Below are 12,008 nucleotides of genomic sequence, written 5' to 3'. Positions count from 1 at the left end.
ATGACAGGACAGCAGGCAACTGTTCCCCGGAGGAAACAGAGAGAGAAAAACCTATAACTGCACTGCGCTTAGCCTTGTAAGGAGAAATAACGAATTTCAATCGTCTTAACATAGGAACAAAATGCACACAGAGTCTGGAGAAAGCACCGTGTCGGTGTGGTGGGCGGCTTGTGTGACAACGGTTCTGGAGAGACGGGGGGGGGGGACTCAGTTTGGTGGCTCTCAGCCCTCGTCTCCCGCTGACAGTGTCTCCATTTCCTCTCTGCTCTCTGTACAGTTCAGGGGCGGAAGAGGGGGGGTAAATAGTATTCAGTCCTAACGAGCCCCCGGGAGCCGAAATAAACAGGCCTGGAGCAGAGCCAGCGGCTGAGTCACTCTGAGCTGCCCAATCAGTGCGCTCTCAAGGCCACTGCTGTCCCAGTGCACAGAGCCCCAAACAGAGGCCTGGGAGAGAGAGCAGGGGAGAGAGAGGAGAGAGGAGAGGGTGGAGGAGAGAGGAGAGAGCACAATGTGCTTGTTTGTGTCTTGCTTGTTCCTGTGATTGAGGTATTTATATGTTTATGTTTTTTTCAGATTTGTTTTTAAATTATTAAAAACAAAAAAGCTTGAGTTACAAAATCAGTTTTGTGTGCTTCAGCATCAGTCCTCATTAAACACCTGAACCCAGTTCTGCCCACTGACTGATCGTCCAATGTGTGGCCCGCTCCACTGCAACTGTAAATATTTATTGGTAAAAAAAAAAAAATCAAACCAAACAAAACCCCCAGCAAAGATGGCATTTGTGCTACGACTTCGCAGTTATGTAAAAACAAAGAGAGTCTGGCTGAAATTATCCTTGGATAAATACCAAGCAAGTCAGACATGAAAAGGTATTGTCCGCAGGAACTCGATGCACAGGATCAGCTACAGTTCAGGTCCGTGTTCAATATTCATCAAAGCTTTAAAAACATGTCAGGTAACTATTCACACAACCCCAGCTGCCACACACGACCTCGCCAATCCACATGAACGGTGAATTCTGTGCCCAGCGCCTCCATCTTGTGTGTATGTATGGATTTAGTTTTAAAGATTATTCCTGTGCGTTCTCACACGGTAATTGTGTCCATTTTAAACAAAGACAGCTGTGCGACGGCTTAACTTCTAACAGACCTTCAAATAAGTAAATAAATACATAATTTAAAACACAGGAATCTCCACATAACCCCTGTGTTTGCTGCACAGAACAGTACAGCTGGAATCGGTTGAAGATGCCGCTCCAACACACAACACATTCTCCTGCTACTGATGAACAGCGATTAATGGCACGGCATGGTTTGAAAGAGTTTGAACATCTCTGCCTGTGCAGCAGTTTTTGCTGCCTCATTTCCTCTTTAAACCAGGGATTTCAAAACCATTCCCCCCTGAACAGCTGAAAAGCCAAATCACACCAGACCCGCACCATGAATCCGACCCAGCGCACAAAAGGAAGCCTTCAGCAGTGAACGAGAGGAAGGTCTGGCTCCACTATTGCAGGAGGAAAGCCAGAGGGACACACAAGCCAACGACAGTGATGCTCTGCCATTTGTTTCCCTCATGCATTAACCTTCCTCAGCGTTGCACAGTGGCACGCATCCAAACGATCAATACATGCCTGGCAACACGTGTAAGCATGCATATCGAACACGAACTGAATTGAATGTGTGCGTCAGGAAAACGTAAGTGCCAGCTACACAATGCTGGCCTGTGTGCGACACACGCTGAGAAAGCAGAAACTCCAGCCCAGACTCAACACGTTCTCTCAAGGTTGCTCTGGTATGATTACTGCTATTATTATTGACTCTTGGGCTTTATTCAAGGTGACTTATACGGTTCTACAACACTCACGCATAGTCTTCTACTGATCCACAACAGGACAAGTTCAACTGCAGAGCCCAAGCTGTCTGACTGCGAAGAGATCAGATGTCACCCGTATGAAGGAACGCCCCTCGGCCCCTGCCCCATAATTACTACACAGAAAAACTAGATCCTGAGGAATACCACCGATGTCCTGCGCACACAGAGCACGGACTCGGAGAACCCCGTGACCTTGAGCAGATTCTTGCAGGCTGGAAGTTCAGGCCTTGAAGAAAAGAGAAACGGCCCTCTCCATTGAAGGAGGAGGACGGCAGCATCAGGCCATGCCCTCCATGTGCCGGCCCCGGCTGAGGACTCGTCTGTTTCCAATAAGACGCACGGTCTGCTGTTACAAGGATCAGTTTGGGCTTTACAGTCCAGAAATCTCTGGTGAAAATACTGGATACCGTCATACATTGATAGTGAACAAGGTTTGCTAAAGCCCAGATTGCCGGGGATCAGGAGGGTCTGAAGTCACCCAGGGATCTGAACATCATCCATGTGCCGTTGGAGCTGGGGGTCCACAGTGTTTACAGAAGTGCATGTGCTGACTGTGCAGGTTTTGGAAAGACCAGTGTTGGTGTCGTGAAGCTGTCAAGGATGTAAACGACCTGCCGAATCCATCAACAATGAAAAAATAACCCCCTCCCCCCCCCCCCGAAAAAATTAAAACAAACCACAGGCGCTTGAGAACAAACAAACACACAGTACCTGCCAAGCTCTTTAAGGCTGCCATCTGACTGGTATTATTTGTTTCTGAGCATAAACACTACAGCAACTGCATAATAAGAATCTGTCCAAGACTCATGTGAACACAAACTGGCTCTCTGTGGATTCCCAGCTCTTAAACACAGTGGATCGATAATAGAAGATATAAATACATACTTAGATAGGAACACAATTTTGTTTCTTTGCAAATGACACCAGAGATAAGCCTCCTCTATAATCACAGCCTTATTCAGAAATCTGGCAAGGGTTTGAAAGTATTATTTAAAAACCCATAAAGCTCAGAGTGAATTACAATAATGTCACACTCAATTTCTGTCCTGCAGTATTTATGGAAAAATTAGTTTGTAATAAGAAGGAAGCACACGCATTGCCGGGTTTATGGCTGCAATTTATTTTGTGCGTTTCTTTTCATGGTGCAATCAGCACAGCTGCTTCGAATTTAACTGGTTAACTTCTAAACTGGGAGTTCAGCGTAAAAGTTTTGATCTTACATTTGAAATTTAATATGGATCAAACTGCTTAAATCTTCTGCAATTTGTATATGCCTTTAACCTGATCAAAGCGGTTTAATACAAGCCAACTGGTGTTAATTTTGGTCGAGTCCGTTTTATTCACTTACTCACAGATGTGTTCGTATATTAATCAGCGTCAGGATAATTCGACAGGGCAAGCAGCGCCGTTTCTGTCGGTTTCAACTGAGACTTAATTCAGATTAAATATATATACACATCATATTGTAAACCAGCGCGATCTGAACATCTGGGGATTTTACAGTTAATCCATCATGTAAAATTTTCTTATTAAAACTTTAATTTGAAAACAAAAAAATAAACTGAAAACATACTGTATACAATTAGAATTGGCCGATGTGATACTGTGCTTTAAAAATAATGATAAAATAAACATGGATAGAATTTACTTGGCATGTAAAATTGTTCTTAATTAGTTTGATCTCTGAAACCCCAGCGCCTCTGTCTAAGAACTATTCACTCATCTCTGATAATTATAAATGTGCGAGACGTCTTCGCCGATATTTTTACAGAGGCCTTAAAATTCAGCTCTTCAGCTTGAAGGCCAGGGGTGAACTTTTACTGCAGCTTTTTAACAGACAACCAAAAACCCCATCTGCTCCTGTTTTCATGAGCCATTTCTTACGTTTCGGCATTAAGAATGATGTCAACACTAGCAATCAGCCGAGACAGGAGCACAAACCCAGGATGTGAACAAGACCAAACTCTGACACGTCTGCTCTACAGGAAAACCATCGCCGGCCCGACAAGACTGGGGGATCACCCGGCACGTACAGCGATGGAGAACGCAGAAAGAAGAGAAAAATAGTCCTTGCAGCTGTTGATTGCAGAGGTCTTGATTGCAGTTCACCTTTCCCCATTTCACTGCAGACATCGAGACAATCAGGCTGGAGATCCGAGTTGTTTCCCGTAAATTTTAATCTCTTGGCTCGCTGTTGGGAAACATTCAGTATCTGTCCTTAAACTTATCAAACTTCGAATGTCAGGCAGTTCTGCTAGAATTAAAACAATCACCCAGGAGCCGATTAGACCGATTCAAGGGTCTAGACGAGGGCGTATGGGAGTCGCTGCCCCAGGTGTTCCTCGTGTCCGGTAATGAGATCAACAGACCAAGGATCCGCAGCACGGGAACGTTAGGAGAGCCGAACCTGCACTGTGATTGACGCCATCTTGTTATAAGCCTGAGTTAAAGAAGGAGACAGCTTCTCTCTGTCCCCCTCTGATTCATTCATGTGAGCAAGACGAGGCAACATAAGAAAATAAGACATAAGCAATCGAGAGGAGGCCATTCGCCCCATCGTGCTCAGCTACACTCGTTTGGTGTCCATTAATAACCGAGTGATCCAAGGATCCTATCCAGTCTGTTTTTGAATGTTCCCAAATTGTCTCTTCAGCCACATCGCTGGGGAGTTTGTTCAGATTGTGACGCCTCTCTGTGTGAAGAAGTGTCTCCTGTTTTCTGTCTCGAATTCCTTGAAGCCCATTTGTGTCTGTGTGTCCCTGCAGATCTGGACACTAAACACTAAACAGTGTGTCCATACCACCATCAGTATATCAGATTATATGTTTGTCTCATCAAATATGGGGTTATTTTTAGTGGCATCCATTAGTATATATATATATATATTATTTTAGTGATGTATTTTTTTTGGGGGGGGTGGGGGAGTAAGGTCTTTGTCAAACGTTCATTAGTTCTTCAAATAAATGAAGGAAGGGACACGCATCATTTTGTCTGCAAGGAGAAACATATTTTACATAATATCTGTTTATTTAAACACAGTGAAGCGCCGGTTGCGACTTTGCCCGGCTGGGTGGAAGCTGGCGTTGTCCGGCGCGGCGCTCCGGTCTTTCCCATGGCCTGTGCCAGTGCTTCCTGATGGGAATGTGCAGATGAGTTACAGCTGTGCGCGGCCCCCGCCTGCGCTCGCATTCACAGCAATCCTTGGAGGCTACAGTGGCAGAAGAGCCACGACTGGAAGGCCTCTGGTGTTGTTGTTTTAAATGCTGTGCTATTTCTCTTGAACTTCTTTCTCCCTCTCCACAGTCGTACAGTTGTGTGAATTCCAGTGCCCTACACAAATCAGGAAACCGAAGAATCCCACACAACGCAGATACATAAATATAAAAATATTTCCTGATCTTCATGAATTAGAAAAAGCCCTTTCTCCGGCGTGGTGCAGTTAGCGGGTTTTAAATTCTCAGTCTTAAGCTGCAAACATGTGATGGAATCGCGACCGAGAGCCGACAGCAGTCTTGGCTGCGAGTTGGGAAGGAACAGGCAGGAAGGAAGTGTGTCTTTCCGCCCCCTCTCCCCTCCCAGGCTAATCCACCTCAAATCCCGCACCTGATACAAACACATCTCCACTGTCTTGGCAAGTCTTGGCATCTTTACAAATAGTTTCAGTTTAGTTTACAAGGCCAGAGCAATGTGTGCCAGATGCTTTTATGCAATAAAGGCTTTTGCTGACACAAGTGATAAGAACCAACTCAGATCCTCTATAATAACTATTGATATCTGCATGACAGACTTCAGTGAAATGACTGAAAACTGCGTGTCGTGTCCCATCAGCAACTGACCAACTGCAGTTTGGGAAGATGACTAGATGAAACTTGTGATTAAAAAAAAACTAAATAAAACTAAACTGCTAAACTGAGACACTTTCATTTGAGCATGTCATCACATGCACATGTTTATATTTCAAATCTGGATTAATTATTGCCTCGTGGCACCAGAGTCTGTCATTATCAAATGGCTCAGGCCGATATGAATAAAACGGCAGGAGCCCAAGTTCAGCTCGGTGTAATTATGGTTTTCAGCTGGGAAACGCTGCCGTGAAGACAAGCCAGCTGCCATGAACTCGAGGACTCATCTGTGTTAGTACACTACTGCAGGACGCCAGGGCAGTATTCTGCAGGACACCGGGCCTCCAGGATTGTCCCAGCATCTGCAAGAGTTTTAATGTCATTCAAAACCTGTCTGCAGTAGACAGTTAACGAGACTCCTGTTGTTATGAGTGCTGCCATGTCTCTGTGTCTGAACTGAACTCGTCCCCTCTGCCAACCTCTCATCTGGGAGTTCGGAGGAACACAAGTCGGACATGTTACACGCGGATGAGCTCAGTCCTTAATGCAAGCGCATGTCTCGGCCAGCTCTTTGAACCCTCTAGGTTCCTGAAGCTTTGGAGTGGACTAAAACCAGGTTCACACTCACAGGAGCTGTCTGAAGACAGACACAGATGGGTGCCAAGAGCTAAAAACCCTGAGAGGCCCCTGTTCTCCACAGGCAACACAAATCTGGTCGCAGTGCATTTACAGAAAACAGACGTCTGCCGGCAGGGCTTCTCCGGGGACTCGTACACGGTGCCTTGCTCCCGCTGTCCTGCTCCAAGTGTGGGGAGGGACAGGGTCACCACTTACCCCCTCACTCCTGGCCCCTAGTATATATATTTAATCAAACACTAAATAAGAGAACCACTCAAGCCTTTTAAAGCAGCCTAGGAAAGCACCGTGATCCTGGCCTGTGTTAATGGGATGCGTCTGAAGGTCCACACCAGACACTTCCACTCACAGAGAGGGCAGGGTCAGAAACTGGTACATCGCCTGTGCATGGCTTACATGTCTTTACTGAAGTCACAGTAAGCAGACACTGTGTTCCTGTGCGTCCCTGCAGGCTCAGCTCCCACCTGCTGCCCTGCTGTATTAAATCTCCTCACTTCCAGGGGTTCGTTCAGCAGCGTTTGAATGGGGGGAGTAAAAGCAACTCGCTCTGTCACTTATTGCTAATGGCCGTTTCACACTGTGCTTTGGGAACGTCATTACAGAGCATTCAGATGCCAAAGCAGGGAGCCGATGCACATCAGCTTACAAACACACAAACAAAACAAGCCCGGCTTCTCCTTTGTGCAGCCATGGCAAGAATAAGGAACCAGAGGCGGCCCGTTTCAGGCGCTACACAGCAGGAGCAGAAAGCACATTGTGACTGAAACACAAGCCTATTGATGACACTGTGAATAAAGGAATAATGACCTAAATTAAAAACAGGACATCCTCAGAACATGAACATGCCAGGGAATTGCATATGGAGAACATGGTGAGTCTGGAAGCGATTAGCTCGTTAGTGGTAATGGGCCGAGAGCACGTGTTCACCTCTGAACATCCAAACACTGGCGACATGGAGGCAACGGGGCAGGTCAGGGCTCTGCTACTCAGCCTATCGAACCTGGGCAGATGGGGGCAGAGGAGGCGACCCGGCACATGTACTTCCCCTTGCTTGGCCAGGCCTGACATCAGCACGGAGATCGACAGTCACACGGCACAGAGCCAAGGCCCAGGCGCCACGACACGCACTGACCCGACCCAATAGTTACGAGAGCCGAGCCCCGGCACCGCGGAACAGCAGGGAAGAAAAGAAAACGAAATTACTCTTAATTAAAACTGGTCAAACCTGACAAAGAGGTGCACTAGTATTATATAAATATTCTAGCACAATTCTTCACACAAACTGCACTCGCTGTGCTTTGAATAATTGTAATAATAATAATAATCATCATCATCATCAGGGACAGAGGCTCTACAATGGGAACGTCCCACACAATGGAGCTGCTGTTCCGAGGGGCTCGGACAGGCTGGGCACCCTGGCCCTGGGCTCCTGCGAGTTAAACAGAGACACAGAGACCCAGACACAGATAATACACGCATTGTGGAGTCGTCCCTCTCGCCGGGCGCTGAATGGGCTCCCATACAGGCAGGCCTTTACAGCAATAAAAAGCCCTGAATGGGGAATGCAGAGCCCAGCCGTGTGCCCTTTGTGGCAGATAACCATTGCATCGCCGTTACACACACTGAACAACACGGCACAGAGAGCTGTAGCAGTCAGGAACAGGACCGAGCCTCACTTATTGTATGGACAGGCTTGGGCTGCTGCTGTGATGTGTGTATATCTGCTATCAGCACCAGGCCCACATTTCACAGAGACTTCGACGGGACCCAGCAGAACCATTACTGCACTGAAATGCCAAACGGACCACGTGGCCAGACTGCAACGGTGTGAATTCAAGTGATAAACTAGTTCATCTGGAACCAGGTGGCAACCAGAGCGACGCAGCATCAAAACAAACGAGCCCCCGGGGGAATAACCCTGGGGGAATCTGCGCGCCTCCCTCAGTACCTCTTGGCACCTCCTATGCAATAGTCTGATGAGCCCATTCCCTTGCGGAGGCAAATCGCCATCCTGATCGTACACTGTGATTAAGATATAAGTGTTGATGTATCAGTCTTTGAAAATCCTCTGCAGTCAGTCTTTCTGCTCTGATGACACAACCATCCCTGCATTTAGTTCCCCATATAACAATGACTATACAGGGATTCTTACCTTCAGAAAGCTCTGTGCTGAACCATTCATAAATCACAAGTCTGTTTATTTCCCGAATCTAAGGCCCTAAATGAGAGAGAGAGAGAGAGAATGTGTGTGCTGGAGAAAACGATCACTCTCCAAGACTGGTGTTTTTCTTTGTATGGTAATTTATTTTTCTTGCGTCTCTCTTCGCTCAACAGATGGATTACAAAGTCAATATCCTTGGCATGGCGGCTGCCCAGCGCCAGGCTGTCCTCATTACAACAGGATGTGCATTAGCCATCTCACAAACACCTCGCAGGCAGCGAGACACAGCAGCTCGGCACAGCCGCTCGGCACAGCCGCTCTCCAAGCGCAGGGTGCTCAGAAGCGTTGCAGCTGATCATCTCTGAATTTCATGTTCTGGCATGACCCGACTCTCCGGGCTGGGCCACAATCGCCTCTTTGTGAAACCGCTGCAGTAGCGAGAGACATACAATTGCCTGGTACGTTTCAGGAGCCAGCTGACAAGAGCCTCACATTATGAGAAACCACAATTAATCGTTTCTCCGCGGCTCCCCAGAGGATGAAGGCGGTCCAGCCAGCTGTGTCAGGGGGCAGGGCGAGGGTGTGGCGTCTATTTTCTCGTCTGACAGCGTCCCCAAATCCTGTGCAGCCTGTTTGTGAAACGAACTGATCTTCCTGCAGCGAGAGCATCGACTGCAGCAAAGCCACTCAACTGCCCCAGGGGCAGGAGGAGCGGGAACTACAGTGAACACCAAAGACAAAGATCTTGGGGTGAGAATTTGGCACATCATTAACAACAGCCCTCAGGAGTGCCGTGCAGCGTGGTGGCGAGACTTGTAAGAAGCCTGTCCTTTAAACGAACGGGACATCATCAGAGCCGCTGCCGTGTGTTACATGTGTGAGGACAATGTGCATCTCTCTTTGGTTGTTGTCCTATAACCCCCTGTGGCCCATTGCAGTCCTCAGTGCTGCATCTTCTCAATTCCCCAGAGCTGCAGAAGGTCCCTGAATCACAGGGCCGCGCCACAGGGCCGGGCAGCCGAGTAACAGCGGTGCTGCTGCGCTACTGCATCTATATATATATATGTGCATACATATTTATTTTTCTGAAGACTCTTAATTATGACTTGCTAAATGTTGCTGTGGTTTTGTGCAATGCTCCATCATCACTAGTTATGTTCTAATGACAGAGTCCTCAATGCCAGGCCGGTGGAGTGCAGCGCATAGTAATAAGACACTTTAATAGCGCTTTTATTATTCTGTTTGAACCAGAAACGCAGGCCGGAGGACCAGCGTCTGCTCACTGAAGTTTAATAGATTATGACTTCAGCATTTAACTACCAGCAGAATTAAATTAAATGGTAAACAGTCCGTCTGTTTCTCACACACGCATACACAGCTCGGTCTGAGCTCAGAGAGGGATGCCATGGTTCAAATCAACACGCCTGCGACACACACATGTTTTGAGAGCAGTGAATAATGAGCAGCGAGTAACATCCTGTACGCGATTGGGGAATTAGGCTGTCCCGTGAAAGGGAGGCTCCTCAGAAGGCTCTCCAAACACGTCAGCACCACGGGCCTCCTATTATTACTGGTGCGGCAGCCTGCAGAGCAATCAGATTACTTCAGGAATTACACACTGTCATCGGACGCTCTTTGATATGCATATAAACTAAATTCAGGTCAGGAACCGGCGATTAGGGACCAGCAGTCACACAAGAGGACAGTGTATCAGTCCCTCAATGAACCCTCCCCGGGTCGTCAGACAGGCCGTTTCCAAGCAGAGCAATCAGGGCCCACAGTGTCTGCTCAGCCAGGAGCCAACGATTGGTTCAGACGACTGAAAACCCCCTTTTCTTTCCCTTCTAATGCTTCGGTTTTCACAATTATATCCCCAATTAATTCCTCCTAAACAGAACCACAAGCCTCTCATACACAGCGTTCCCTTCTGCTCTCAGTACAGCCAGACAGGATTGCGTCACATTGCAGCCCATTGTCTCGGTGAACGGACTGAAGTCACAAACACACAGACACACACACCGACAGAGAGAGAGAGACACACACATACACACACACCATTGCTTGCTTATACACAGCAGAAAACATACAAACACAAATATGAGCACTATGCCCTATACCCACAGTGGCAATGAGGCGAGTGCATTTGCCCCAGTTGATGTTTTCGGTTACAATTCTTCTGTGCCACTAACCTAGAAATGTTGGCGATGCCGCTGCTTCATATTTTATGAGTGTGATCTTGGTGCTATTCTTTGGAGATTTGCACGCGAAAGACAGCCCAGACAGGCTGATTAAACATTGATGAGGTGGCCCAACTCCAGACACTCCACATCTCATCACACTGCTGTAGCCCCCCACCCCAGACACATCCCGTCCCGACATCACGAGGATCTCTTTAAAGAGACTCCATTCCCCCGACTCCATTCTTGTCTTTAATGCTTTTATTTCTCCTCGACTCATCATCATTTTGTTTACTGCTCTGGTGGCCTTAGCACACTGATCCCGTGCCTCAGCAAATATCCTTCACTCACACACTCCGTGATCAATATTCATGTAAACGATTACTCTTTTGAACTTTTAGCCTTTCTGCAGATCCAGTTTATCTGTGCTGCATCTTTCCAAGTGCTCAAACCCCCCCAAACACAAGAGACACCTTCAATTTCAACACTAGAAAAAAAAAAGAGATCGACAGCAGTGGCTCAAAACAGAAACACGGAGGACACACACGCAACAGACACAAAGAGCAGCAGAGTTCAAACGGTGCATACAAAGACTGGATGCTCAGCTCCAAATACTAATAATAATTCAGAAAGGTCTGTGCTCTGCGTCTGATTGTAGGACATGAATGAAGGCTGCACGCTACAGAGACACACATCCTCCCGAGCGGCGGTGGAGGCGCTCAGCTCTCTGCGGCACACGGGGCCCGCTCACCCGACTCACCAGCTGGAACTCGCTGCGCCGCCCGTATGCCTCCTGGATCCCGGAGTCGGCCCACAGCCCCCGCAGCGCCGGCACGTACAGCTGGAAGGTGCAGGGCTCCACGGGCACGCCAGCCTTGTTCTCGAACGCCATGACGAACATGCCGTGCTTCTCGTTCTCCGTGTTCTGCCAGGCGATGCCCAGCTTGTCACGGGCGTCCACCAGCACCCGCATGCCCTGCGGACACAAAGCACAGCAGCGTGTGAGTGACACGCAAGGCTTTACAATCGGGAGACATGAATGTCAGTTGAAGCCGATGCCCCAAAGCACACAAGCACGGATAAAAGTGATTTCCCTGCTTTAACCACAAGCAATGGCTAATTCCGTTTAATGTTGAATGTTGAATGTTCCTCGGTTGTTTGGGTGCAGTGCGTCTCTATTGCCCCACAAGGAACAAGTTGAAAACGGGTACCTGGTCAGATATAAACAGAGAACCAGATATAACTAATGCTGATCTACTACAATACAAGTCACAGCCTGTGTCCCACCATTTCAAAATACACATCAATAAAAGGCATTTC

At 47.6% G+C, this 12,008-nt stretch overlaps 1 protein-coding gene across 1 annotated transcript in view; it reads right to left on the bottom strand.

Annotated features, from left to right (window-relative positions):
- Nucleotides 1-12,008, bottom strand: part of LOC136713119 (guanine nucleotide-binding protein subunit alpha-12) — a 40,189-nt gene that overhangs the window by 15,974 nt on the left and 12,207 nt on the right. The window contains exon 2 of the mRNA XM_066690086.1: nt 11,449-11,664. Within this exon, the coding sequence (XP_066546183.1) occupies nt 11,449-11,664 (216 nt within the window). The remainder of the gene's footprint in view (nt 1-11,448; nt 11,665-12,008) is intronic.

This window comes from Amia ocellicauda, chromosome 17, assembly GCF_036373705.1.
Source record: "Amia ocellicauda isolate fAmiCal2 chromosome 17, fAmiCal2.hap1, whole genome shotgun sequence".
NCBI lineage: Eukaryota > Metazoa > Chordata > Actinopteri > Amiiformes > Amiidae > Amia > Amia ocellicauda.
The sequence above is the reverse complement of the archived record's forward strand: the minus strand, read 5'-3'. Positions and strand labels throughout refer to the sequence as shown.